This window comes from Nycticebus coucang, chromosome 1, assembly GCF_027406575.1.
Source record: "Nycticebus coucang isolate mNycCou1 chromosome 1, mNycCou1.pri, whole genome shotgun sequence".
NCBI classification, from domain to species: Eukaryota; Metazoa; Chordata; class Mammalia; order Primates; family Lorisidae; genus Nycticebus; species Nycticebus coucang.
The window spans coordinates 17,469,007-17,484,209 of record NC_069780.1 but is presented as its reverse complement, the minus strand read 5'-3'; the positions used below and the strand labels follow the sequence as shown (position 1 = coordinate 17,484,209).

At 42.2% G+C, this 15,203-nt stretch overlaps 1 protein-coding gene across 3 annotated transcripts in view; it reads left to right on the top strand.

Annotated features, from left to right (window-relative positions):
* Positions 1-15,203, top strand: part of ABCG2 (ATP binding cassette subfamily G member 2 (Junior blood group)) — a 63,314-nt gene that overhangs the window by 40,491 nt on the left and 7,620 nt on the right. For all 3 annotated transcript variants that reach the window (XM_053603997.1, XM_053604067.1, XM_053604153.1), the window contains 5 exons: positions 106-356; positions 5,802-5,884; positions 11,407-11,496; positions 13,450-13,574; positions 15,011-15,165. In XM_053603997.1, coding sequence (XP_053459972.1) covers positions 106-356; positions 5,802-5,884; positions 11,407-11,496; positions 13,450-13,574; positions 15,011-15,165 — 704 coding nt within the window. The remainder of the gene's footprint in view (positions 1-105; positions 357-5,801; positions 5,885-11,406; positions 11,497-13,449; positions 13,575-15,010; positions 15,166-15,203) is intronic.

Here is a 15,203-nt window from a genome sequence, read left to right as displayed (position 1 = left end):
GTGCAAGAGGAGAATCCAAGCAAGGGATAGAATCACAGAAAAATCAGCCAAATTCGTTGTAATCTTGTTGATAATGTTTCCTTTTTAACCACTTTTATACTAAAGCCACAGAGACTGAAGAACCTTCCAAGAGAGATGTACCACTCATAGAAAAATTAGCTGAGTTTTATATCAACTCCTCCTTCTATAAAGAAACAAAGGCTGAATTAGATCAACTCTCAGGGACTCCGAAAAGAAAGAAGACCCCCGCCTTCAGTGAGATTGCCTATGCCACCTCCTTCTGTCATCAGCTCAGATGGGTTTCCAGACGTTCATTCAAAAACTTACTGGGTAATCCTCAGGCCTCCATAGCACAGGTAAGCAGACAGCTTCTTTCGAAATGCTCACGTGAAGAACTATTAGGCTCTGATAATGGACTTCAGGATTATGTTTCTCTTCTATCTACTCTTCCAGGGATTTGTATACCCTCCATTTGGGATATGGAAACGGTCAGTAGAACAAGTATAACACAGTTAAATTTTTACTCATGGAAAGCTGTTGCTTTTTTTTTTTTTTTTTCTTGAGACAATGTCTAGCTCTTTCTCCCAAGCTAGATTTCAGTGGCATCATCATAGCTCACTGCAACCTCAGGGTCCTGGGCTCAAGCGGTCCTCCTGCCTCAGACTCTTGAGTAGCTGGGGCTACAGATTCATATTACTACACCTGGCCAATTTTTCTTTTCTTTTCTTTTATTCTTTTTTTTGTAGAGATGGGGTCTTGCTCTTGCTCAGGCTGGTCTCCAAGTCCTGGCCTCAAGTAATTCTCCTACCTCAGCCTCCCAAAGTGCTAGGATTTTAGTGGTTTCTTTTTTTTTTGTGGTTTTTGGCCGGGGCTGGGTTTGAACCCGCCACCTCCGGCATATGGGACCAGCGCCCTACTCCTTGAGCTACAGGCGCCGCCCTTTAGTGGTTTCTTGAAATCCCTAACTCAGAATTTTTGTTGATTTAGACAAGCTGTAATGAATAATCTTAGCAGAAAAAAATGTTTTATTTGAAAAATGTAAAGGAAATGTCAGCCACGTTTGGAGTTTTCTGGTAGCTGTCCACTTTTATTCACTGATTCATTCAGCATTTTGGAGACATCTGTGTAGTAATGAATAAAATGGGCAAAAATAAAAATCTGGCTAGCATGGAGCTTATTTTCATATGAGGACAGATACGATAAATGAATAAAGAAATTAACTACAGACGGCGTTAGGTGGTAGAAGGGACCGTGGAGAAAGTTGTAGCAGAGAAGGGGTAGAGAGAAGAGAGTTGGTTTGAGCTGAGATCAAGTTGTCAGGGAAACCTTCACCTGGTGTCCCTGGATACACCTGGAGCTAGTGTGGGCTGGCCTCCAGGTGAAGGAAGAGACAGCCAGAAACTGCTCTTCCTTAATTAGAATAGAATCTTAGGAATGCAGTGGCATCGTCATACCTCAGGAAGCTAGCAGGTTATACAATGGTAGTAAACAAATTAGAGTTCTATAAAACAGGGCCATTCATCATCAGATTACCTCCCTCTTAATTAAGATGAGATAACGTTCTTGTTTTTTTGGTTGATTATGTTTTTGTTTTTGTTTTTTTTTGAGACAGAGCCTCAAGCTGTCGCCCTGAGTAGAGTGATGTGACATCATAGCTCACAGCAACCTCCAGCTCCTGGGCTTAAGCGATTCTCTTGCCTCAGCCTCCCGAGTAGCTGGGACTACAGGCACCTGCCACAGCACCCGGCTATTTTTTTGTTGCAGTTTGGCCGGGGCTGGGTTTGAACCCACCACCCTCGGCATATGGGGCCAGCGTCCTACTCACTGAGCCACAGGCACCGCCCTGCCTTTTTAGTGTTATTTAAGCATTAAAAGTGGTTTAGAAGCATCTTATCCAAGTCGCCCATATGGTAGTTCTGGGTGGGGCATGGTTAGAATACCGAGCTATTTCCCAGACACCAGGATCCTGCATTTGGACACTGGCTTCCTTCTGATGGGAATACTGGGCCCAGTGCCTCCAGGTTGTCCATTCAGCCTATCTGCCCCATCAGGGAACTGAGTTCCACAGAAGGAATTCTAGCAATGTTCTAAGCAGTGGCAGGCTTAGAGAATAAGGATAGAACCTCATATCTCCCTGGGCATCAGCTTAGCAGGGCAAGTCTTGTTCAGATTTGTAAATATTGGAATGCTGACTAGGGCAGTAGGGAAACATTTTTTTGTAAAGGGCCAGATAATAAATATTTTAGGTTTTGCAGGTCATGTGGTCTTTGTCTTCGGTAGTCAACTCTGCCATTTTTATGTGAAAGCAGCCATAGCTAATACGTAAACAAATGAACTAGGCAATGTTCCAATAAAACATTATTCATGAGCGCTGAAATTTAAATTTCATACATATTTTGTATTACAAGAAATACTATACTTCTTGACTTTTTTTTCAACCATTAAAAAAATGTTAAAACTGGCAACGCCCATAACTCAGTGGGTAGGGCACCGGCCACATACACCCAGGCTGGCAGGTGCAAACCCAGCCCAGGCCAGCTAAACAACAAAGACAACTGCAACAACAACATAAAAATGTTAAAGGCATTCTTAGCTCATGGGCTGAAGGAAAATAGGAGGGTGGCCCTGTTACAGTGTGAGGGCCATAGCTTATTGATCCCTAGCTTAGGGTTTATAAATCTTGTATGTTGTTTCTCTTCTAATTTTTTTGCATCAAAAAGTTTTTGAACATGAGGTTGTTAAAATATCTTATAGCTTTCTTTTTTTTTTTTTTTCTTTTGTAGAGACAGAGTCTCACTTTATGGCCCTCGGTAGAGTGCCGTGGCCTCACCCAGCTCACAGCAACCTCCAACTTCCTGGGCTTAAGCAATTCTCTTGCCTCAGCCTCCCGAGTAGCTGGGACTACAGGCGCCCACCACAACGCCCGGCTATTTTTTGGTTGCAGTTTGGCCGGGGCCGGGTTTGAACCCGCCACCCTTGGTATATCGGGCCGGCGCCTTACCGACTGAGCCACAGGCGCCGCCCAATATCTTATAGCTTTCTGCTGATAAATTTATTATCCTAGTTCTGTACTTTGGTTTGGACTAGTTATTTCTTTTACATGATTCCAACTTGGCCTCTGATAATGGATCTCAGCAGTGGTTGTATCTGGAAGATTTTGGAATGGATGGATTATCTGTCTAAGAAGATTTAATGGTCAATTAATGTGTTTCCTAATCAAATCAATTTGGAAGCAGATAGGATCTGTCTGTTCCACTATACAATGGCTTAGTTTGCCTGTTTGTTTTTTTTTTCCTCAACACAAGAAAGAATAACATCAACACACCTTGTAAAAGCATGTCAGGCTTGGGGGACTAATTGTTTTGTCAGTACGTTTGAAAGCTGACTTTGAATGTGAGAACTTTGAAACCTTTAGGAAACATCCTAATCATAATATTCAGAATGTTAGTATAAGATGTTCAGTTTGAATACAAAAGAAACAAAAGATGTGGAATCTCCAGGGTAAAAAGTCTCCACAATCCTGTGTGAAAATACAGGCGCTTGAGTACATGTGCAGGTACGCATTAAGGTTGATGGAGTCATCACCATTTACTTCGGAAGCTTGATACATTGAAGTAGAGTATATTCTGAGGGTAGTAAAAATATGCCAGAGTAATGGAAGTTTCTCCCAAATTTCTAACTGAATTTTTAAGGACATCTCATAAGTGAAGCACTTTTACCTATTTATTTATTTTGAGACAGAGTCTCACTATGTCCCCCTCAGTAGAGTGCTCACAGCAACCTCAAACTCTTGGGCTTAAGTGACTCTTGCCTCAGCCTCCCAAGTACCTGGGACTATAGGCACCTGCCACAACACCCAGCTATGAAGCACTTAAATAATATTCTTTCCAGACTAGGATCTTCACAAACATAGATCATGGCCCTGTGGACTCCTAAGGTACTGATTTTTAGTAACAACAAGGTCTTACTCTGTTGGCCAAGGTAGAGTGCAGAGGCCCAGTTGTAGCTCACTGCAGCCTCAAACCCCTAGGCTCAAGCAAGCCTCCTGCCTCAGCCTCCTGAGGGACTACAGGTGTGCACCACCATGCCTGGCTGATTTTTTGTAGAGATGGTGTCTCACTGTGTTGCCCAGGTGGGTCTTCAACACCTGAGCCAAAGCAATTCTGCTTCAGCTTCCCAAAGTGCTAGGTAGGATTATAGGTGTGAGCCACCTTGCCCAGCAAGAGTTTTTTTTAAACTTTGAAGGTTTTGAGATATATGGTAGGATATTTTGTTTTCTTTATCTTACCATTACTTATGATTATATATTTCAGTCATGAATACTTACAAGTAGAATTTCCTCTAATAAATTATATCAGAATGTAACCTTTAACCCTTTCCTTAAGATACTCCCTTGACTTGTCTTGAAGAGCCTTTTTGTCTAGAATCAAGGGTGATGTTTGTCCAGTTGCCTTAGGAGCCGTAAAAACAGATGGGATAGGTGAAAATAGCTGAGAAGGGTGAAGCATCGAAGCTCGGGTCTAACATTTTTTTCCTTGCATTGGAAGAATAAGCATTGTCTTAGACCACTCGTTAAACACACCAACATTAATGAAAGCTGATTAGTGAAAAAAGGTCTGAGCATACTTTTTGTGATACCCACCACCACAGAAAAGCAAAAGCATCCTCACAAAATCAGCATGTGCCTCCTGCTGGCTGCACACAGGACTCCATGACCATGGCTGTGGGTGGTGTGGCTGAAGGTGACCGGGAAGCCGCGCAGGGGGTGTCTAATGCAAAGCACATGGGGAGCACACAGGGAAAGTTGTGGAATGCTTTGGTGATGGTGACAATGCACTTTCCAGCGTAGGAGTGGACTCCCCAGGGGTTAGATAGGTGGGCCCCAGCTCACCCCTACTTCCTTACCAAGCAAAATTCCATTGTTAATTTTTCTTTGTATGTATGCTTTTAAAATTTCACTTATCTTTATTTATTTTTAATCTTAAGAGTAAAGATACCCTGTTTTCACCTGAACCTCTTCAAATATAAAACAATGCATGTTCGTTGGCCCAAAGGTTCAGAGTTCAGTCGAGGTCAAAACTCTTTGCCTTGTGGACTTTTCATTTGTTTCCAAAACTATGTTGCCAGCAGCTTGCGTTGCTCTGCACACCGGGCACATTCACGGGCCCAGGAGCCTGCAGCAGACCCTGAACTGGCGGCGCCTGGTGGGCTGCTGGGAGGAACCTTAGCTTTTCCAGTAGTTGCTTTGTCCTGTCGGTCTCTCCAAACCACAGATGACTTCATTTTTAATTAATTTTTAACTTTAATAAATTTATTTTATTTTTTGAGACAATATCATTCTATGGTATTCTGTATAGTGCTGTGGCATCGTAGCTCACAGCAACCTCAAACTCTTAGGCTCAAGAGATTCTCCTGCTTCAGCCTCCTGAGTAGCCAGGACCACAGGCACCTGCCACAACGCCTGGCTAATTTTTTTCTATTTTTAGTAGAGATGGGGTCTCATTCTTGCTCAGGGTGGTTTTGAACTTCCAAGCTCAAGCAATTCACCTGCCTCGGCCTCCCAGAGTGCTGGGATTACAGGTGTGAGGCACTGCTCCTGGCCTGATGTTTAACTTTAGGAAGCAGTGAAGTCACGTGCCCTGTGGCATTCTCCCTGGGACATTTCACCACCATTGATTGTTCGTCTCAGTGCAGAGATCCAATTGTATAGCAATATATGTTATAATAATAGATGTTGTCTATACATTTTTCCACTAATTGAAACTCTTTCCCTTTTTATTTTCTTTTTTCTGTTTGAAAAGATAATTGTCACAATCATACTGGGACTGGTTTTAGGTGCCATTTACTTTGGGCTAAAAAGCGATTCTGCTGGAATCCAGAACAGGTAAGTAAATTTGGATCTTGATTTTGAGAAAATATTGTTACTTTCTTCAAGCTTTTAAAAATCCATTAAGAATTTGAATTTAAGAACAGGGTAAATGTCATTGTTTTATTGTGGGGCGGGATGAGTCAGTGACTTGAAAATGAATGGAAGAGCTAATTGTTCTACACACACATGGACTGTAGGACCTCCTTGGTTGACCACCTCCCCACATCAGTCACCTTAAGTTAACCTAATTTTCATAGACTGGACATGCACCACGTGTATGTGTCAGTACAGAAAGCCTAGTTTCTTATGCTGACCACCTCCGTATGTTGACCAGTTTGTTACAGTCCCTTGGGTGGTCAACTTACAGAGGTTCTACTGTATATGTCTGTATGTATGAAGAGGTACAATGTACAGAAAATAAAATTGATCCTTTTAACCATTTTTTCTTTTTTTTCTTTTCCTTTTAACCATTTTTAAATGATGCCATTTTCAGTGACATCATCTTCGTTTACGTTCTTGTGCGGTTATCACTACCGTCCAACTCCAGAACTTTCTTCATCTTCACAAACAGAATGTCTGTATCTGTTAAATAATAACTTCCCGTACCTGCTCCCCCAGCCCTGGCGACCACCTCTACTTTCTGCTTCTGAATTGGACTTCTCTAGGAACCGCCTATAAGTGGAATCATACAGTATATGTCCTTTAGTAACTGGCTTATTTCCCTTAGTAGAGTGTCTTCATGGCTCTTTCCTATTGTGGCACAGGTTAGATTTTCCCTCCCTTGTCAGGTTGAAGATGCCCATTGCGTGGGCATCCCACATTTTGCGTTTTGTTTTCCATTTATCTGCTGAGAGAAACTTGGATTGCTTCCACCTTTGGGTTATTGTAAATAACACTCCTGTATCTGTTTTGAGTTTCTGTTTTCACTTCTTTTGGTATCTGTCCAGAAGTAGGATTTCTGAGTCATATGGTAATTCTGTTAAGGTTTTGAGCAACTGCCATACTGTCTTCCACAGTGGCTATACCATTTTACATTTTTTTTTTTTTTTTTTTTGAGATAGAGTCTCTCTCTGTTGCTCAGGCTAGAGTGCTGTGGCATCAGCCTTACAGCAGCCTCAAATTCCAGGGCTCAAGTGATCTTCCTGCTTCAGCCTCTCAAGTAGCTGGGACTACAGGTGCCTGCCACAACGCCTGACTAATTTTTCAATTTTTAGCAGAGATGGGGTCTTGATCTTGCTCAGGCTGGTTCAAACGCCTGAGCTCAACCGATCTTCCCACCTCATCCTCCGAGAGTGCTAGGATTACAGAGTGAGCCACTGGGCCGGGCCCCCTTTTACCTTCTTAACAGCAGTGCACAAGGGTTCCAGTTTCTCCATAGGCTCACCAACACTTATTTCCTTTTCTCCCCTTTTTAGAAATAATATAAAACAATAGAGATCCATTAGACCTTTAGAGAAATATCTGTTCAGATGCTTTGCTGATTTTCAAATTGGATTGTTCGTTTTTTTTGTTGAGTTTTCATTCTTTGTAGGTGTATGCCAGTTATCATATCTATGATTTGCAAGTATTTCCTGTCATTCTGTGGGCTGTCTTATCGCTGTGTGATTTGAGGCATAAACATTTTTTATTTTGAAGTAGTCTGACTTATCTATTTCTTTTGTTGATGTTACTTGATTTGTTTGACTTGGAAGTGTGGTCGGTGGGCAGGAGTCAGGATTCTGTAGTATATGGCCAGCACTTGGGTTAGTGCTGTGGTCCTTACCCAGTTTTTGTCATAGTAGGCCTTTACAAAAGCTCGTTTTATGATGAGGCACTTTAATGGGCATGTTCTGAACATGCTCAGCTATGTCACAGGCACCAGAGTTCCTGCATTTTTTGTGCTGAGAACTACTCTATACCACACTCTGTGTTCTTTGTGCGACACCCAGTCTCAGGTTGCCTCCCAAAGGCCAGAGGGGCCGGGTGGTATTGTCCTCATCTTACTATTGAGAAAAGTTGAAGAAGCTTTACATCGATTTTGATGTCTGGAACGGTTGATTGTTTTTTGAAGGAATAAGCACAAAAGTTGATTCCTCGGTCAAATAAAATAATTTATTTTCTGTATTAAATCAGATAGTGTTGTTCTACAAGGAGAATATTATTAAACAGCAGTTTTCCCAGAGTTATGGCAGAGTGTTTTGCTTCTCTTGAGGGCTGAGATCTGGATTGTTCCCAAACATGCTAGTAATTGATGGGTTTTGTCCCGTGTAGACGCCATTGCTTAACCCAGCACAGAATAATATATCATAGGATCTAGAGGTTGTGTACCTTTTACATCATTCTGCAGGAAACATTTAAAAAAATACTGGGAAGCCTGTCCTCCACTGGAATTTTAAGGGCTAGAAAACTAGCCATTGAAGTTCTTTATAAAAATATCTAGAGAAGAGCATTAGTTATTTCTTTAAATGTTTTCTGGAGAAATAAGGCACTGACCTTATTTTAATTTGCATTTCTGACTTAAGTTTGCTATCCTTTTTTGGTAAGAATTTGGACTATGCGAAAGTCACTTGTATGTGTGGTTTATCTAAGCCTTCCTGGGGTGATCGAATATTTTGATTAGGAAGGAATGTTTCTGAAACATCTCTGGAACCAGATTCTCCAACGTTTTGTTCAGGGGTGACTTTGAAACTGCTCAGAGGCTGGTGCTGTGGCTCAGGCCTGTAATCCCAGCACTATGGGAGGCTCAGGTAATAGGATCGCTTGAATTCGGGAGTTGGAGACAGACTGAGCAAGAGTGAGATACCAGCTCTAGTAGGAAAATTAGCTGGGCGTTGTGATGGGCACCTGTAGTCCCAGCTACTTGGGAGGTTGAGGCAAGGGGATCACTTGAACTCAGGAGTTTGAGGTTGCAGTGACCTAGGCTGAGGCCATGCACGCTAGCCTGGGTGATGGAGCCAGACTTTGTCTCCAGAAAGGGGCTGCTCACCAGGGGTCCCCCTCCCTTGCTGGAGATTCTGTTCCCCCTGTTTCTCTTATCTATTTCTTTATCAATAAACTCTGTCCTTGCACTTAAAAAAAGAAAAGAAAAGAAAACAACAACAAAACATTGTTCAGGAGGCAAGTAATTTAGTTCTTTTCTTTGGGGGGGTAAATTCGCCCAGCCATACAAACATTCTCTTTGTTCTTTCTCTGACCTATGTAACTGAGAAACTGGATTATTTTATGCATGTGTAAAGCATGAGTTTCTTTGAATAAATACTCTAGAACAAACACCGGGGTGTTAATACCCCTGTACCTCCATGTTACTTGTAGCACTATCCACAATAGCCAAGTTACAGATTCAACCTAAGTGTCTGTCTGCAGATGAATGAATCAAGAAAATATATATACACACACACACGGAATACTATTTAGCCTTCAAAGGAAGGAAATTTTATCATTTGCAATAACATGTATAGAATTAAAGAACATTATGCTAAGAGGAAAAAGCCAAATACAGGCAAATACTCAGTGTGGTCTCTAAGGCACTTGAACTCCAGAGACAGCAAAATGGTGTTTACCAGAAGCCGGAATTGGGAGGGGGAGGGTGGTGAATGAGGAGCTGATGGTCAAAGGGTACAAAACCTCAATTCCACGGGCAGAACAAAGGGTTTGTCTTTGAGAAACGTGGCACAGTGTGGTGAATATAGTAAAGAATAGCATACATGTCAAAATAAATTTCACATGTTCTCACCACGAAAAAGTATTTAAGGTGATGGATATGACAATTAGCTTAGTTTAATTATTTCATATTTAGGATTCATAAATCATATCATTTAGTCCTCCATAAATAGATACAGCTATAATTTGTCCATTTACAGTTTAAAAATCAAAAATATTCAGACTAATAAGTAGAGATGACAGATGCGGATTACCACCTTGAAAAGAATTAGAATGAGGTAAATTCTTTAATCATAAACAACTATTTAGTATAAAGTAAATCATCTTATGATTTAGAAGAAATTTTTTTGTCTACCTTTTCAGAATCATTATGAACAGTTTTTCGTTTGAGGCAGTTATGTTTGTTCCCTGGGGTTTACATTTTTTAAAATGTTCTTTTGCTTTTGGGTCATTTAAATGCTGTGTCTCTCATTTCAGTTTCTGTTCACACCCTCCATGTCAATTACTTTGTTTGATTTTGATAGGAAGCCCTTCCCTGGGATGTTGGGATACTTTGATAAAGTCCATATTTGTGTAAATTAACTGAACACTTAAAAAAACACCTCAATGATTTTATTGAGAAAAAGGCCATGCATACGTTTTCTTTTTGCACAGGTACACACATTAGTGTTTTCTTTAGCAATAATCCTCACTTGATTTTCTCTGAGCACTTTGGAAATGCTGTAGGGGGCTGGTTGTCAGGGATAACATCCAGGCGCTGATGGTGGTGTAGTAGATACCATGTTTTGAGGTATGTCCTGTGCACCCACATTTTTTGCCCAAACTTTTGGGAAATCTATCTTTCCAAGATTTTCTAATAATTTTTGTAAAAATATCAGCTAGATCACTAGCTCCCACTGAAAGCATATGAGGAGAAATATGTTGCTCTTTGCTGGCTAAAATTGCTTTTGTTTAAAGTCCATTGTTTCAAGGTATTATTACGGATACGGATATCATGGCTTTCTAGAGTTATGCTTTTAATGCATAAGTGTAAATAAGAGAATTAAGAACATTTAATAGATATGGAATAAGACTACACGTGTATAACGTGCATCCTTATTTTTCCCTCAAAAATTCGGACAAAAGTGCTCGTTATACCCAGTAACAAGGTGTTCATTAAGGTTTTCCTTTAGTGTCTTTTGATTTACTTACACATCTTACATTCTTTACTCAACTTTAAAACCAGAGTGGTTAATTGGATTTCGTAGCCTTTGCAGCCTTTATGGGGCTTACTGTTCATAGCTAAGGAATGGTACTTGGCATTTTTGTTAGTTAAAATTCAAGATGATAGTATTTTTATGACCTATCTATTAGCCTGACCTGTCATGATGAGATACCATAGGCCAAGTGGTTTAAAAACAACAGAAATTTCTTTTCCCTCAGTTCTAGTGTAGCAGTCTGAGGCCAGGGCGTCAGCATGGTTGGGCTCTGGGGTGGCCTCTCTTCCTGGCTGGCAGCTGGCTGCCCTGCTGTGCCCTTTCCTGGCAGAGAGAAAGTTCTGGTGCCTCTTCCTCTTGTTATTAGGGCATCATTCCCATCACGAGGCCTCATGAGGCCTCACTCTGGGGGTTGTGCCTCGACATATGAATTTGGAGCCAGGGCATAATTCGGTATACAGCAACCTAAGACTGAATTTCAAAATTTGATACAATATGGAGTCCTGAGAGCCTCTCTCTGGAGGCCTAAGAGATGGGGAGAGACTGATGGGGCCTGTGCTGCTGTTTTAACCAGAACAGTTTCGTTTTTCTTTCCTATTTAACTTTACACAATATTATTTGTAGAAAGAATCTGGCGAGCAGAAATCAGTCTAAGAATGTGGAATTGGCTGTAACACTTTTGTTGCCCTTCTCTCATGGCAGAGCTGGGGTTCTCTTCTTCTTGACGACCAACCAGTGTTTCAGCAGCGTGTCAGCTGTGGAGCTCTTTGTGGTCGAGAAGAAGCTATTTATGTGAGTAGGTCTCATTTCAGCATCGAGGGCTATTGATCCAACTGGTCACGTCTGGAATTGGGTCAAGGATGGGATCATGGGAATTACCAGTAATTTTTTTTTTTTATTGTTGGGGATTCATTGGGGGTACAATAAGCCAGGTTACACTGATTGCAATTGTTAGGTAAAGTCCCTCTTGCAATCATGTCTTGCCCCCATAAAAGTAATTTTTATTTTTAATTAACTTTTTCAGTTGATATAAATTGTATATATTATGAATTTATTGGGTATAACATGATGTTTTAAAAATACATATGCCGTTATCAATATTAACTGAGCAAAAGGAGCCGGATGTGGGAAAGAAAATCATGAGTGTGTAAGGCCTGATATCAAGGGAAAAAGAGTTTCTAGGTTAGGGTGTGATCAGAAAATCCTAATGCTGTGGTGAAAGCAGGTAATAAAGGGGTAAGAACTGTCTTTTGTTAATAAATACTGATGACCTTCGTGAAGAACAGTCTGAGGGGCAGAGATGAAGTGGCGCTCTGAGGAACAACTTGGGTTTAGGGAGGTAACACAAATACGTGACCAAGGTCAGCCCTATTGGACGGGAATGGAAAGAGCCGGAGGGCAGCCTTACAGGAAAGTGCAGGCTGTTTTCCATCTTGTGTTTTGCAAAGATGGACATGATGTGTCTGTATCTTTATGTCACGGAAAGAAATCTTAGAGAAGGAAGGCATGAAGAAGGTGGAAAGGTTTGGAATTGTGGGGGAAAGAGGAAAGGTTTGGATTTGCTAGTTGGCAAGGATGTATGGTTGGAAGGCACAATGAAGGAAGAAAATTTTTTCCTAGCTTGAGGGCAGAGGAACTAAAATGAGTTTCAGGATCTGAAGCTGCATTCTGGGGCTTGGAGAATAACAGCACCACTTCCTTCACAATCAAATGTAGGAGAAAAGAAAAGCCTCTGTTACTATTGAGACCAGTTACTGACTTGCTCTTCTTCAAGGAGAGTCCATGTCAGACGAAGGCAAAGAAGCCTTTGTTGAAGTAAGGCAGGCTTGCTGGGTGCGGTGGCTCACACCTGTAACCCCAGCACTCTGGGAGGCCGAGGCGGGTGGATCGCTTGAGTTCAGGAGTTTGAGACCAGCTTGAGCAAGAGCAAGTGCAAGACCCTGTCTCTGTAAAAAATAGAAAAGCGGCCCGCCCGTAGCACAGTGGTTACAGCGCCAGCCTTATGCATCGAGGGAGGCAGATTCGAACCCAGCCCGGGCCAACTAAACAACTGCAATAAAAACATGACCAGGCATTGTGGCAGGCACCTGTAGTCCCAGCTGCTTGGGAAGCTGAGGCAGGAGAATTGCATAAGCCCGGGAGTTGGAGGTTGCTGTGAGCTGTGACACCACGGGACTCTACCGAGGGAAACATCGTGAGACTGTCTCAAAAAAAAAAAAAAAATAGAAAAGCGACACCTGTAGTCCCAGGTACTCGGGGAGGCTGAGGCAAGGTTGAGACCAGGAGTTGGAGGTTGCTGTGAGCTGTGTCACTGGCATGCTAGCAACAGAGCAGGACTGTGGGCCAACAGAGTGAGACTGTCTTAGGTAGGTAGGTAGGTAGGTAGATAGATAGACAGACAGACAGACAGAAAGATAGACAGACAGACAGGCAGACAGATAGATAGAGGCAGGCTTTGCAGAATCTCTTCCCCTAGAGTGCATGTTGGGGCCAGAACAGCAGCAGTAAGAGGGAGTTCTGTAATGAGAAGAGGGGTCACACACAGCACAGAGCTTTGGGGGATGATGTCCCAGAGAGGCTGCCACCTGAGATGCAGCTGAGTGTGGTGGGTTAGCCCCCGGGGTGTGGGAAGCTGCTGTGTTAGACACCTGGTTGCAGCATAAGTCTATAGTAAGCAGTCTGATCCTCTGACCTGTACCTTCTTAAACTAATCTGAGGGGTATGATGTGCGTTTTTGATTTACAGGCATGAATATATCAGTGGATACTATAGAGTGTCATCCTATTTCTTTGGAAAACTCTTGTCCGATTTACTGCCCATGAGGATGTTACCAAGTATTATATTTACCTGTATAATATACTTCATGTTAGGTAAGTAACTAGACAGAAAGCACATGTCTTTAATCCTGCATATGAAGTGAAACAGATTTTTTCTTGCAAGCATGATTTGGGGTTCTTAAAACTACACACCAAAGGCCCTACACACACTCCTGAAATCCTAGCATTTTGAAGTAGGATCACTTTAGTTCCTAAGTTAGAGACCAGCCTGAGCAACATACTGAGACCCCATCTCTACAAAAAATAGAAAAGTTAGCCAACCAGGCATGGTGGCCTATAGTCCCACCTACTTGGGAGGCTGGGGCAAGAGGATTGCTTAAGCCCAGGAGTTTGAGATTTCAGTGAGCTATAAGGACACCACTGCACTGTAGCCAGGGCAACAGGGTGAGGCCCTGTCTCACCCCCTCCAGAAGCCCCCCCAAACTACAAACCGTGAGATAGGGAGTCACCCATCCACTGCGTGTCTCTGAAATGATTATTCACTGTGGACATTTGTGTCAAGACTTTTTTCCAACCAAAGTTTTAAAACTATTTATAAAACTATATTTCACTGAGAGATGCTGTGTGTCATAGACCAACATGGAATGAGTGTATAAACTTGGAGACTGCTGGAGGAGCTAAGATAGTTACTGCATGTACGCACTCCCTTCCCCCGTCCTCTAATGAGAAGAAGATGGGGACTTTAGGGTCTTCCTGATTTAATAACAATACCTGTGTGGTAGTTAACAGGAATTTGTTTGTGCATTATGCTTGGTCTTCCATCCACCCCACCCCCCAACTATTTTTAACAAAGTATGATAGGAGAGGAATCACTGACTGAGCTTAAATCTTCCATTTACAAATAATAGGCATAGCGAACAGTTAGGCTTAGATCTAGGTCCTCAGACTAGTGGTTTTCTGAGTGGTGTTCTTGTGGCTGTTTGCAGGTAAAGTAGCTTTACGAAACCTAATTTAGCCTTGTTCTCAATACAGAGTTAGGTAGCGATTGTGAAGGAGACACCCTCCTTCACCCCAGGTAGTAAAGCCACCGTGAGGCCGCGTCACCCTGATTGCCCCAGTTTCTTCTCTAACGCAGTGACAGCACACAGTAAGGTGATGATGTGTGGGGACATGATGAGCTTCCCACGAGAAGACAAGGCGGCAGAATTTGGGGCAGTTGCATTACCTGTAGCTCCCCATGTCAGGGACTCAGAAGTTGTTCATATTTACACATGCGGGTGCATAGGTGTTACACGGAAAAGTGCTTGGGTATGCAGTGAGTGTACAAAAGAAAACTGTGTCACAACTTTACACAGTTACAGGGACGGAAACACCGAATTTGATGACCCAGGGTAGTTGGATGGATAATAGATGACTTTTTTTCATCCTAATATTAATTCTGCAAAATATTATGTTATTTACACAATAAATAATCCCAGATACACAGTGCATGGGCAGTCGGATTAACCCTTCTTTTCTTTCTGACTAAGGACTGAAGCCCAAGGCGGACGCCTTCTTCATCATGATGTTTACCCTCATGATGGTGGCTTACTCGGCCAGTTCCATGGCCCTGGCCATTGCAGCAGGTCAGAGTGTGGTTTCCATAGCAACGCTCCTCATGACCATCACTTTTGTGTTTATGATGGTGAGTATGAACTTGGTGCTACTCCAAGAAGGAATTTT